This window comes from Stegostoma tigrinum, chromosome 6 (genome assembly GCF_030684315.1).
Source record: "Stegostoma tigrinum isolate sSteTig4 chromosome 6, sSteTig4.hap1, whole genome shotgun sequence".
NCBI lineage: Eukaryota > Metazoa > Chordata > Chondrichthyes > Orectolobiformes > Stegostomatidae > Stegostoma > Stegostoma tigrinum.
Genome location: NC_081359.1, coordinates 27,075,802 through 27,090,732, shown reverse-complemented (window position 1 = coordinate 27,090,732; position 14,931 = coordinate 27,075,802). Strand labels below are relative to the sequence as shown.

Below are 14,931 nucleotides of genomic sequence, written 5' to 3'. Positions count from 1 at the left end.
ACCGCTGGAACAACAATTGTCCTGTCCAAATTCTCTGACTCAGGCCTCTTGCACATTCACCGATAACTGTCTGCCACTTCTTCGCTACTGACCTATCCTTTAACCTAATTTGTCGACTTCTAAAGGAAAGCAAACAAATTGTTTCAGAAAAAGTGAGGATGGAAAAGGTGTCAGGTTGGAGGGCGACAAGGAAGGAAGATCGAAACTTTCTGGTCAGGGTGGGTTAGAATAAGATAAAGAGTCACAAAGTATTTTTCATTTGTTAAGTCACCTTTGTAAATGGGATATCATGGGGCCATTTCCCCAGCACAATTAAAAAAAACTGACTAGGGGATGACAAGAACAGCTCTTGCTGAAAACAGGCTTGCAAAAGCTATAAGCAATGCTTTGCTTGAAGTCGATTTAAGGGATGTTGAAATAATGATGTCATTTCTGGTATGATGTGCATGGAAAATCTTGGACTAATTTTAGACATGGTAATAAACCCCAAGGGCATTTCTGTCAATAAAAATGGTAACTAGAAAGGTCCTTCTAATGGCTCAGCAAGGTTCTCAAGTCAGTGACTATCCAAACAGACCAGGAGCATTCAATCCACAGTCTATATAGAAACAGGAGATTTCACTAGAGTGGAATCAGAACCCAACAGCTGGCCCCAAAGTACAGCCTGCTCCTCTGAAAAATGTGGCAATCCTGTTAGAAAGGTGCCTGCAAAGACACAAGACAAGGATGAGATTGGATTCAGGCCCTATTCTTCCACCATCACAGAGCAATACACAGTACTGTTCAAAATTGTACAACCCTCTACCGAATGAAGTACTAAAAACAGAACAGTAAAACTGTGTCCTCATAAGCAACTCATCAACGCTCCATGATCAGCACCTTCCAAACCAAAACCTTTCTTATTAAGAAGCACAATGACAGCAGCTTAATGGGAATACCACCTCCTGCTATTTCCCACCCAGCCACATATTCTGGACTTGGAAATATATCACTGTTCCTCTACAGTCGCTGGGTCAAAATCCTGGAATTCCCTCCCTAAAAGCACTCTGGGTGCCTGTATACCCCATGGACTACAGTGGTTCAAGGGGTTCAGCTCACCAGCATTTTCTCTCAGGTAATTAGGGATGGGCAATAAATGCTGGCTCAGTGAGAGACACCCACATCCTGTGAATTAATTATAGAAATGTGAGATCAGGGAGAAAAATTGATTGGGGGAGATAAACAAGGATTAAGTGTCTATTTTGAGCAAAACTACTCAGTCATAATTAAGAGTTTAACTTGCAATAATGGTCAGGTACTCACAGAGTAATCCAGAGCCCAGGCTAATGTTCTGGGAACATGGGTGTGAATCTCATGGTGGTAGATGGGCAGCATGGTGGCTTGGTGGTTAGCAATGCAGCCTCACGACACCAGGCACCCAGGTTTGATTCCAGCCATGGGCGACTGCCTGAGAGGGGTTTGCCACTCTCTCATTGTGCCTGGGTTTTTCTCTGGGTGCTCAGTCCAAAGATGTGCAGGCTACGTGGATTAGCCATGGTAAATGAAGGGTTACAGGGATAGGGTTGGGAGCTAGGTGTGGATGGGAAGCTCTTTAGAGGGTCAATGCAGACTCAATGGGCTCAATGGCCTCCTTCCACACTTCAGGAATTCTGAGATGACAAAATTTGAATTTAATGAAATCTGGAATTTAAAACTTGTCTAATGGTGAGTATGTAATGACTATCAAATGGCACAAAACTTCAATGTGTTCACTAGTAGTCTCATTAATTCTTCAGGCTTTAGTAAGCTATAATCACTATTCCTTCACTGTCACTGAGTCAACATCCTGAAACTCCCTCCCTAACAGCACTGTGGGTGTCCCTATAATTCAAGGACTATAGCTGTTCAAAAAGACCATTTATCACCATTCATTGCTACCTTCTCCAAGGCAGTTAGCAACAAGCAATGAATACTGGTGTAACCAACAATGTCCACATTCCACCAATGAATAAAAAAAAACACATAGGACCCTTTCTTTTGATTTGAGCTTGGATCTTGGTCAGCTGGAACAAACTGAATGGGAACAGAAATGAGGACGTTTCGAAAAGGTAATTCAGATCATTATACATCAGCTACCAACATATGGAGGATTATAACAACAAGGCAATATGGTTACTTGACCGGGGGCTCTATCTTATGCCAACAAAATCCTCAAATTGGCTGAAGCAAAGTAGAATTCTTTGTCTCCCATTTCTAAAGACAGTAGAGAGACATGCAAGTGTAGAAAAGACAAAGTGGTGACAATGAATTCTGAAATATTATTTGCATTGAATCCTCAGGCTTTATGAATTCAGTGGAGATGGGGCCACAATGAGAACTGCCATGATGTTTCTAAATAGCAGCGAAGGTTCAAGGAGCTGAATGGCCTATAATTTCTCCGAATAAATATGTTTACAGGTCTGTAAGAAGTTAACACCACAGGAACAGACAGAATTCCTGGCGCATCACCATTGCAAGTAAGAAAACTGGCTTTTATTTTAAAAATTAACTGTGAATAACAAGGATAACAAGGTGTAGAGCTGGATGAACACCGCAGGCCAAGCAGCATCAGAGGAGCAGGAGGCTGAAGTTTCAGACCTAGACCCTTCTTCAGAAATGAAGAAACCCTTTCTGAAGAACGGTATAGGCCCGAAACATCAGCCTCCTGCTCCTCTGATGCTGCTTGGCCTGCTGTGTTCATCTAGCTCTAAACCTTGTCATCTGTGAATTTCTAGCATCTGCGGTTTCTACTATTTGTGAATAACAAGTATTGTTTCTATTAAGATGTTGGTGTGTACTTTAACTAAATGTGCTCCCTCTTCAATTCAACAATAACTGTAAATGTTACAAACTCTTAAAACTTTTATGGCATTTTCCCTCTACATGGGTGATAAGTGAAAGAAGGAATGCAAACGATAAAGTACTTTTTTGTTAACAATTATTCATACTTGAGTTTTTAAAAATTACATAAATACTTGTGAAACAGGCCTCATTAATTATTTCACGATTTATAGCAGTTCACTCCTTTTTCAGCTTATGTGTATTTCAGGAAACCTTATTATTAATGCCACGTTCTGACCAGTCAGTTTTTCTGTAGGAATCAATGTGTTATTATGTCCAAACTTCTCATATACACGGTCAAGGAAGTGACAGACAGAAAACAATGTTGGAAAGTGTGAGGTCATGTACTTTGGTAGGGAGAAGAGGCGTGGATTGTTTTCTAAATGGGAAAAGGCTTCGGGAATCTGAAGCAAAAAGGGGCTTGGGAGTCCTAGTTCAGTATTCTCTCAAGATTAACATGCAGATTCAGTTGGCAGTTAGGATGGCAAATGCAATGTTAGCATTCATTTCCAGAGGGCTAAAATACAAGAACAGAGATGCATTGCTGAGCCTGTATAAGGCTCTGTTCAGACCGCATTTGAAATGTTGTCAGCAGTTTTGGAACACATATCTAATAAAGGATGGGCTGACCTTGGAATTAGTCTAGAGGAGGTTTACAAGAATGATGCTGGGGATGAAGGGCTTTTCAAATGAGGAGCTGTCGAGGACTCTGGGCTGTACTCAGTGAAGTTGAGGAGTGGGGGGAGGGAATCTCATTGAAACTTAGAATATTGAGACATCTGGAAAGACTGGACATGGAGAAGATGTTTCCATTAGTAGGAGACTAGGACTACACAACACAGTGTCAGAGTGAAGGGATAACTCTTTAGAACGGAAATCAGGAGGAATTTTTTCAGCCAGAGAGTGGTCAATTTGTGGAACGGATTGCCACAGAAGGCTGTGGAAGCCAAATTATTGTCTAGTCAGAGAAAGATAGACACTTGATTAGTAAGAGGTCACGGGTTACTTCCCCAAAGAAAAACTCCACTACATGAATGAAAGCCTATTTCTTTTTCAGAAAACTAATTGATTCTTCCTGATCACATTATGATTTTCTAAATATCCTGCTACAGCTTCTTTGATAATGAATTGCGACAATGTCTCCATGACAGATATTAAACTAACTGACCTAGTTTCCTGACTCCTTCCTTTCTTGAATTAAGGTGCTAAATTTGCTCTTTACCAACCTGCCGCAATCCCTCTAGAATATCGAAGGAACTTGGGGAGATTATAACCAAGCTTCTAGCACCTGTACATCCACTTCTTTTAAGACAGTAGGATATACGCGATCTAGTCACGGGGACTGTCAGCCTTTCAATCTAATAATTTCCCAGCATCATTTTGGTGGGGACTTGGGTTCCACCCTTCCATTCAAATATCTTTGGGAAGTTTTCCATGTCTTCCGCAGAGTAAAAGGACACAAAGAACATTCAATACTTTCACCATTTCCATGCTTATCCGTCATTAATTCCCCAAGCTTACTCCAGAGAGGACCAATAATTTGTTTTTACTTCTTTCCTTTTTAATAATTGTCAAAACTCTTGCGGAAATTTTATTTTATAACTAGCATTCTCTCATCCCTTGTTTTCTCTCTTTTGTCATTATTATTTAATGATTCTCAATATTCGATGAATCACGATACTTGTTACTTATCTGTGCAGAATTAGTTGTGTTTCTTTCATTTTTTTAAACTATTTAATACATTCTTAGTCAGCCAAAAATGATGCATCCTCCTCAGAATGTCTTTCTTCAACACTGCGATAAATCCTTGCTGAGTTATTAACTATCTTGTTAAAAGTCTGACACTGCACCTGCCGTCCTGCCTTTATCCCAATTTCTCAATTCATGCTCTGTCTTCATATTCTCATAATTCCCTTCAATCACGTCTAATAATTGATTAATCCTGTCACATTATCAGGTCTCAAAGAGGCTGCTTCCTGGTTGATCTTGAACATGCTGTTCATAAAAGTGCCCCAAATACTCTCAGAGTTCATTTCCCAATCTGGGAATCTTTGCCAATCTGATTTGTACAGTCTACATAAATATTAAAGTTGTTCACGATTATTGCAGCATCTTTTCTACACGCTCCACTTTTTCCTTCCTGTATGCTGCATCCTACAGTATAACTACTGTTAGAATGTACATAAATTACTTCCACAAGTGACCTCTTACCTTTACTCAAATAGATTTTAAATCTTGCTTTATCAAACTACTGCACTAACAACATCCATACTTAACAGAGCTAGCCCACAACTCTTCACAGCTTCCTATATTTTTGAAACAAAGACTCTGATATTCAGGCTCCAGCCTTGGTTGCCTTGTAAACTGTTTCTGTAACAGCTGTCTGATTGTGCATACTTATTTCTAACTGTGCTAATATTATGTTCATTTTGTTACGAATGCTGTATGCATTCAGATACAGAGCCGTTAATCATTGTTTACTTTTTTGCAGTCCGTAGTCTTATATTTTGGGGGATTCTTAAGTTCATATTTTTCATTCCCTGTTGCCACACTTTGGTCATCACTAGCAAATTGCAACCCTGCTCCATTACTTTGTCATTTTCCTTTGATTTACAACATTCCCTCTCACATGACCTGCCCAACTATCAACCCTGCTATTTATTTTCAAGTCCTCCCTGCAGCCCTAGGACATGCATATTTGCGATTTAACAAAAATTCATCTATATCTCAGAGTACTATACAATAAAGATGTCATTAGATTTGATTTATAATTGTCACGTGTACTTAGGAACAGTAAAATGTTTTGTTTTGTGTGGAGTACAGGCTGATCTTACCATTCAAAGTGCATTAACTGTAACAAGAACAGAGTGAGGAAGACAATGTTATGCTGCAGCGAAAGTGCACAAAGAACAAGATTATCATGAAGTTTGAGATTTGAGAAAACTGCTATTTCTTCCCTCTTGTAACCTTGAGACTAACTTTTGGATCTAGAACGCATTTCCCAAGAGCAAGATGGAGGCAGGCTCAATTCAGGCTTTCAAGAAAGGAATTGTATTGTGCCCTTACAAGGGGTAGCATGGTGGTTCAGTGGTTAGCACTGCAGCTTCACAACACCAAGGTCCTCGTTCAATTCCACCCTCAGGTGACTGTCTGTGTGGAGTTGACACATCCTCCCTGTGTCTGCATGGATTTCCTCTGGGTGCTCCAGTTTGCTCACAAAGATGTGCGCAGTGGATTGGCCAGACTAAATTGCCCATAGTGTCCAGGGAAATGCAGGGATAGGTTGGCTGCGGGTGGGATGCTCTTTGGAGGTCCAGTGTGGACCTGATGTGCCAAACATCCTGCTTCCATACTGTAGGGATTCTTTGATTCAGGAGTTAAAATCTACCTCATAAACCAAGATTTTAGTCATGTAAACTATTAATAATTATGAGGCTCAGTATCATATTTCGTGAGATATATCAGCATACCTAAGCTGATCTATTAATGCACAGATTTGTTGTTAAGAATAAAAGCAGAAATCCAGGGGGCATGCCTGGTCGCCACATCAAATTGTAGTAAAGTTCAACTCGAACACTGCCCCCTTTGACAGATTCACAAATACTGACAACGTCAGCACACATCTGTGTGTGAAAGGACACCATGGAGATTTTAAACAAGTTTGTGAATGCATAGGAGGATGCAATTTAAGATCAATGGTAAAGTAAGTAAACATACCTCAGTTTGTCCTTCCTGCGCACTGAATTCATGCGTAACACGAATACTCTAAAGAAAACACGGCAGGAATACATTGTTAAGTGCCTTCCTTGCACACGAATGAAGACTTAATCTCAACTTCAAATACCAAAGGCAGGGAAGTTTATCCAATCATATTATTTGTATCAACAGCCTGTAGTTAGTTATTTATCAAGTACACTTACTACAGGAATTTTAAGAATATTCACCATTACTTAACAAAAATAAGCTTTAAAAATCACATACTGCACGAAGTCAGGGCTCAGCTAGGGTGACATTTCCTTAGTACTATTAAGGTAAAAACTCACCTCATCTTTTTCTAAGTATTTTGCTTTTTCTTCAGGACTTAAGGAGCTGGAATAATCCAAAAACTTTTTCATAACTGAATTAGGTTCTGTAAAAAAACAAATCACGGAAAGAGATTAAAGACATTAAGTTCACATCTTTACAAATAAGGTGAGAATATTTTGCATAGCAGCACCATCACCTCCTCCCTTACATCAAGATATTTTAATGAAGAATAACTGATTGGCAACTAGAACAGTCCCACTTCTGAAGTTATCTCCGTGGGTGAATGCAGAGCTGAGTGCACAGTAATGGTGATCCATACAAGCCACTGGTTCAGCTACTGGCCTGCCACAAGATTGCAGACCTTGAGTAGGGTTTACATTTTGGACAGAGCTTCTCAAACAAAAGATAGTTAGAGAACTGGAACCTATTTTTACCAAGCAGTTTCAAGTGCCTTTCTCTACTGAGCAATTTGCTCAGCAGCAACAGTTCAACAGATCCATATTGTCATTCCTTCATTGTCTCTGTGGCTTGGAACGTCCTCCTAACTAACGTTGTCGGTAATACTACTCCCAAATGACTGCGGCTAAATAAGTAGGCAACTCAAAAACCCCCTTTCTTCAGGACAACAAATGGTGGCCCAGCTACTGATAATCACATCCTATCAACAAATAAATCAAACATTTGATCCGCGACTTATGACTGAATTCAAAAACAAGTGTGAAGAGCCTTTAAGTCAGAAATATAAAAGCAAGAATAGGTATCAGTTTGCATTTCTCATCACCTAAACAAATATCGTACAATTCACAGGGGGAAGAAAGATATCACTGTAACAAATGAACAATTATTAACCATGCTTGGGTAATGGGCCACAAAATTCAGAGTTAGGAAAAATGCTAGATTTGCTGCTGGGGAGAAAATGCATTTGATTTCAGATTTCTAAAAATAAATTTAGCACGTTGTTGTAACTGGCTATATCAGGAAGAATCTGGTCTAACTGATGTAGTGCTAGTCTAGAATAAATCTTCATAAACGCACGCACTTCTCCCAGAAAAACAAAAATACCAACAGATACACTTGTTCCCATCTGACTGACCAAGCTCTCTTGCAGAATTATGGCAGTTTCTGATGTCCTGGTGCTTCCAGCAAGACACTTCTTAGCAACTCTCAACTTCATCAAAAATACAGATTAGGACAACGTAGTTAATGGGACATGTTGCATTAGTGACTAAACAGAAATATTGAGGCTTAAATACATAACTGCTTGCAAGTGTCCATCTGCATACTTAAAGGCCAATAGCAATATAGGAACAGAGAGTATAAGGATTCAAGGGGAAATAGTTTGCACTGGAAGCGCAAGTACAGACACAACATTGATACACATAGCATAAATTCATCAGGATAATACAGCTTGGAGACCATGTCCACAGCGGCAGCGGACATTAAATAAACCTTTCTGAAACTAAGAATGACTTTAATGGGGAAAGAAACTTTTTTTTTGCCTGACTAGGAGTCATTGACAAGAGGTTGTCAACTTACAAACTAAAACATGTAATGATTTATCACAGGGAGTGGTTAAAGCAGAGATTGCGGTAACCATTAGAAGGATATGTACATCAGCATTATTAGTGAATGATGCTCTAGGGCGGACAGACAAAGTAAGGAGCAGATTAGCCTGTTGTTGTATAGAGCTGACAGAGCCACAATGGACCGACAGAAGCTCAGGGCATGACTGGAAGCTAACATTAATCTTTCTCCGGCCCCGCCCTGCATTCCCACGAATGAACACGGAATAAAATAGGGGAGGGTGTTCTCAGGATGTGGCTATTACTCATTCAGCGTTATCAAGGATTTATTCTAGGTCCAGTGACGACCTGAATGATTCAGTTTTACTGCGCTGGCAGCATCAGTTCCACCTAATCAGTTCCCACGTTATCAGACTTATTGCATGGCATGATTTTCAAATTGTCCTCGGCACAGACTTATTTCTGGAGATGGTTCTCAAAGCAACAAAGTCCAATAATTTAAAAAAAGCGCTTCAGAAATTGTTTCATTTACCCCTTGCCCTGCAGGATGTTCTGACTTCTTGTTAGGGTATAATGTCCCACGCACGAATTATACCACCCCCAGAATCTTAGCAAAATGGCAGGGAAGGGAAGGTAAAGAAAAGAGGTCTCAAAAAAAAAATCAAAATAGGGCTGGAGAACTTGAAGAGAGAAAATTTAGTCAAAAAAAAACAAACAAACACGGAGAGTTAAAATCAGGGCGAGATACATCTGTATCATTCATAAAGTGGGACTGAATGCAGTTAGAATCAACTAAGATGGAGGATAGGACTGCAACCAGATATTTTCTGTCATTCATACCTCTCAAAAATCAGTCTGAAGAATTTGGAATTACCTGAAACAAAGATTCTCAGAAACAAACAGGAGTGAGCGCAAGTGAGAGTTGCAGCAGTTAATTTTTAAATGAGAGAAGTTAGATATTTCCTGATCTAATGCATCAACTAAACTGGCTTTAATGGACAAGGTCTATCATTTCACTCAAATAATTTGGAAATGAGATAAACACAGTTAGAGATGATGACCCATATGAATGAAATATGCAACTGGTGGATGCTCAAGAAAATGCCAACAAATGCATCAAACTAAGCATGAAAAGCCACAATGACATCTGCTGTCGGTCACATTCACCACCCATTTCTAAATGACTTCTGCTTTTTACGGTGCTCTGGTTAATACAGACATGATAGAACATTGCATATATGTGTGGATGAGTTTATGACAAAAATCAAATGACACTGCATGCTTAGTGTATGTCCTTGCCTGTACAAGTCGGTGTTGTATATTCTAGGCCATCAACCTTTGTGAAGGTGATGGATGGCTTTTCCTGGGTTAGTATGTATTTCACTGCATGTAACGTTCCCGAGCACGTACATCTAATGATTTTCTCCTTGCAATTTGAGTACTATGTTCTGAACCCACTTCTAATTACAAGCCTTGGCTTAATGAGGAAACAAATCTAGCAGCTAAAAGAATTTCCTAAAAAAAATGTGCAGAGAGATGAGATGATGGTGTAACGGTTACAATCATTAACCCAGGCTAATGTTCTGAGGCCACGGGTTCAAATCTCACCATGGCAGATGGTGAAAACGGAATTGAACAAACAAGTAGTTGATTGCTGGATTCACAAATGTCTTTTAGGGAAGGAAATCTGCTATCCTTACATACTAGGTTGGTTAACCCTTAATTGCCTTCTGGGCAATAAACATTGACCTAGCCAGTGATTCCCACATCCAATAAATTATATTAAAAAACTTTGATAGTTTTGTTGACTGATCATGAATATTCTTCTTTCTTCATTAGTAGTGTCTTTAGCAGGTGGATGTTAGTTGTGGGCTCTGTTATGTGTGACACCAAAATCTGTGTGTAACAGTGTGACAGCAGAATGTCTATCAACAAGTGCAAGAGTAAACTGCGACTGACTGAGGACTTACATGACACACATACCTTGGTTTCTAAACCTCTCAACATAATTATGCTTTCGATTGCAGACGATAAACCAAAACACTCACCAAATTCCAATTTATCTCGATTGTTAGCCAGCGCGTGTATAAGGCCAACAGTTCCGCAGGCATTACTGATGGTTTGTTTCATGAAATAAACTTGTGGATCAACTTTCTGCCCCTTAGCTTTTATTTCTGCTTCCTCCTCTTGCTTGAAGGCTTCATACTGATTGGGAGGAAAGTTACCACAGTTAATTTCTCACTTCCAGGTATGCTCTCTACCATTTTCAAATTGAGCGAAAACTGGCTAAAATAACAAACCAATCAAGTGCGTGGCCCATTTTCTTTCGGTCTTCAGTGGCCCACATTAATTTCTTATTTCATATAGGGTTTGAAAAAGGGTTTGGATCTATTATTGTAATGCTTAGATTAGCCAAACATGCACAATTCACGAGCAATTGCTTCTAGAAACTGGTTTCTACTGATTATACTTAAAGACGATTCCAGGAAAAGAAAGAGGCTGATTCTTGCCTAAGCAGACACACATTCAACGAAGTCCATTAGCAGAATCCAGAGGTATGATAGTTCAGTTATCAACCACAGCTCTATCTAAAAGCTGACGGAACAGTTGATGTTGCAAACAACTTGTAAAATTTAAACTACAAAAGGAATTGTGGGTTGATGTGGCTAGTCAGCGATGTGCAAATTGTTGACATTCATCTGGTTTGTGAATCAAGGAGAATGGGATGAGCTGGATTACTAAAGAGCTGACACAGATACACCAGGCTGAAAGGGCACGGCTGTGCTGTGTCATACCAAAGAATTTTTGGGTATCAACTGATAGGTTGGGCAGGAAATGGAAAGGCATGGTCATTTGTTTGAATTACAATGCATCAAGTACACTATACAAAGGTCACAGTACGTGGATATGAATCACATCAAGGAGAGATCAGTTTGCAATTTTTACAACGTAATGAACAAGCATCTCAATTATGGCTCTGCATATCCTCACAAAACAAAAGAACTCTGTCTCATTCTATCCAGCAATACGCCACCTATCACACTGCAGAACCAAAGAGGCACAGAAAAATTACAACACAGAACTCCATTCAGCCCATCTGTGCCAGCTGAATAAACACGTCACCCATTCTAACCCCACTTTCCAACACCTAGTCCAGTGATTTAACATCAAAATATCGCGACAGTTAGGCCATTCAGCCCATTGAGTCTGCTCCATCATTTGATCATGGCTGATATGCTTCTCATCCCCATTCTCCTACCTTCGCCTGGTCACCCTTGATCCCCTTACTGATCACAAACCTATTGTTGTCTTAAACACAATCAATGGCTTGGCCTCTACAGCCCTCGTGGCAATTAGCTCCACAGATTCACCACCTGAAGAAATTCCTCATCTCAGTTCTAAAGCGTCATGCCTTCATGCTGAGGCTATGCCCTCGGGTCTTAGTCTCTCCTACTTGAGGAAACATCTTCTCCAAGTCCACTCATTCTGAGGCTTTTGCTATTCTGTTGGTTTCAATGAGACATTCCCCCTCCCCATCCTTCTAAACTCCATCAAATATAGACCCAAGGTTTTCAACCGCTAATGTGACAAATCTTTCATCCCTGGGATCATTCTTGTGAACCTGCTCTGGATTCTCTCAAACACCAGCACATTTTTCCTTAGATAATGGGACGCAAAACTGCTCCCAATATTGCAAATGCAGTCTTGACCAGAGCCTTATACAGCCACAGCAGTACCTCTCTGCTCTCGTTTGTTAGCTCTCTTGAAATGAAAGCCAACATTTCATTTGCCTTCCTAACTGCCACCTTCATAAAATTATAGAATCTCTTCAGTGTGGGAGCAGGCTATTCCGTCCACTGAGTGCACACCGACTCTATGAACAGCATCCCACCCAAATCTACCCTATCCCTGTAACCCTGCATTTCCCATAGCTAATCCACCTATTGTACACATCCCTGGGCACAACTGACAATTTAGTATGGCCAACCCAGCTAAGCTGCACATCTTTGGACTGTGGGAGGAAACCCAAACACTCAGGAGGAAACCCACGCAGATACGGGGAGAATGTGCAAACTCCACACAGTCAGTCACTCCAGGATGGAATCAAACCTGGGTCCCTGGCGCCGTGAGGTAGCAGTGCTAATGACTGAGCCACTGTGCTGCTAACTGAACGTACATGTTAACCTTAAGAGAATCATGAAGTAGGTGACCTAACTCCTTTAACGATTCAGATTTCCAAACACTTTGCTCATTTAGATAATGGTCCACTTCTCGGTTCTTCCTACCAAAATGCACAACCTCACACTTTCCCTTCATTGCATTCCAAGTGCACGCCACTGACTGGCCACATCAACCTGACATTCTTTTTATGGCTCCAATTCTGCAAGACCAACCTGTTCCATCAGCTTGGAGTCAGTTCTGTTGCCGAGCACATACCTATTGATCACACCTCTGTCTGGTGTAGTGATCTGGGCAGGCTGACCGGGTACTAATCAATAGCATGGCCTGGTCAGGTCGAATTCTGGTTGATGGTGGGGTGAGGTGACTCTGAATTAGGTAAATGGCTTGGGGTGTGCCGTGATTTTAATAGTATCTACCTGATGGAATATGGGCTTCTGTTCATTGACTTGTAATCCAAAACGGTATTTGCTTAACTCTAATTCAAAGTAACTGCAGTAGATTTAAATGACTGACTTGCCTTTCCTTGGAAAAGTTTACGATGAATGTGGTTAAATTGTACCCTGAACCTTTCTCTTGCTGTCTTTGTGGTATAATTAGTGCCATTATAATGGTTTGAATGTTATGGTGCTCAGATCAGGCATATGCACATGCAGGATGAACAAAGGAGTTGAATAGAAATGATTGATCACAAGCTACCTTGCTTATTTTCCACAACTCAACAATGACTTGTATTTATACAGCACTTTCAACGTAACAAATTTTTACACAGCATTTCTCAGAAGCATTATAAATTAAAGTATGATATCGAGCTGCACAAATAGATATTCAGGAAGATAAATTGAAAGCTTGATCAACAGATAGGGTTTAAAGTGATCCTAATGTAGGAAATGGAGCTCCAGGTGTGTAGGGAGGGACTTTCAGAGCTCAGGGGCTGTGCGATTGAAGGCACAGTCAGTGGTGGAGTGATTATGATTGGAAATACTCAAGAGGCTAGATTTAGAGGGGTGCAGATATTGCAGTAGATTGTGGGGCTGGAGAACATTAGAGAGTGGGGGGGTATGAGGGAGACTTGAAATAAGGATGAGAATTTTAAAAAATCAGGTAGTTGTACGATTGCGTGCCAAACATAGATCAGTGAGCACTAGGGTTCTAAAAGAGGTCTACTTGCTGTGAATTAATACACGGGCACAGTTTTGATTGGAGGCAACTCCTCTAGAAACCCTGAAAGATAAGGACTCCCCCAAGAATATTACCAAATAACCGGTAGCTGCCTTTGATCAGGGATATTTAACACAGCAATCTGTCACAGAACACTTCTGAAATTAACCCTCATTTGAAGATGTGATTACTCAATGTTTTCTCTTTAGTAGAAGCTGACAAAACATCTACTGACCTCGGTAGTGCGATAGCCCAGATGCCAACAGGATGTATATTATCTCTAATGTCAATCCAACTTTCCTTCAAAGCTACCAGATGTTTTCCTTCGGCCTTTCCCTATCTTATTCATAGCGAGAGGACACAGTGGCCCTCAGCTGTGTCATTCGTAAAAAAAAAAGTCACTTTCCAGACATATACCAAGCTCAAGCTCAACGACATCCCTCGATTCCTCCACCACACTCAAATTGTCAGATGCTGAAATGATGTCCATTACTAGGCAGGCAGAAACTCTCACACCTCGTATTGCAGCCACGCACAGTCTACAGTCTGGGTACAAACTATGTCTGCAGTTGACCATCAAAGGCTGCATCAGACAGTTCACAATCTTGCTGTCATATTTGACTGAGATGAGCTCTCAATCCCACACATCTAAGTGATAGAGGGCTATTAATTCAAACTGCGATTAACTTGAGACTGTTACTCCAATGCGCTTCAGGACAACTGTCCACTGTCTATCCTCCATGATTTTGAAGTCCCTCTCTCATCCTTTAAAACAACACTTAAAGCCCAGTTCTTTGACCAAACGTTTGGTCATCTGCTAGAATATCTCCATATATTCATGGGGTGGCATGTTGCCTCACAGCGCCAGGGTCCGGGGTTCAATTCCACCCTCGGGCGACTGTTTTTATGGAGTTTGAACATTCTCCTCCTGTCTGCGTGGGTTTCCTCTGGGTGCTCTAGTTTTCCTATAGTCCAAAGAGGTGCAGGTTAAATGGATTGGCCATGCTAAATTACCAACATGGGGTCTAGGGACATGCAGGCTAGGTAGGTTAGCCATGGGAAATGCAGGATTATAGGGACACCGTGGAGGGGTGGGTCTGGGTTGGATGCTTTCCAGATGGTTGGTGTGGACTCATATGTGCTGAATGGCATGCTTCCACAGTGTAGGGATTCTATGATACTG

At 40.7% G+C, this 14,931-nt stretch overlaps 1 protein-coding gene across 2 annotated transcripts in view; it reads right to left on the bottom strand.

Moving 5' to 3' along the window:
• Window positions 1-14,931, bottom strand: part of uchl3 (ubiquitin carboxyl-terminal esterase L3 (ubiquitin thiolesterase)) — a 53,946-nt gene that overhangs the window by 13,148 nt on the left and 25,867 nt on the right. For both annotated transcript variants that reach the window (XM_059646493.1, XM_059646494.1), the window contains exons 4-6: window positions 10,457-10,613; window positions 6,903-6,988; window positions 6,577-6,624 (exon numbers count right to left, since the gene is read on the bottom strand). In XM_059646493.1, coding sequence (XP_059502476.1) covers window positions 6,577-6,624; window positions 6,903-6,988; window positions 10,457-10,613 — 291 coding nt within the window. The remainder of the gene's footprint in view (window positions 1-6,576; window positions 6,625-6,902; window positions 6,989-10,456; window positions 10,614-14,931) is intronic.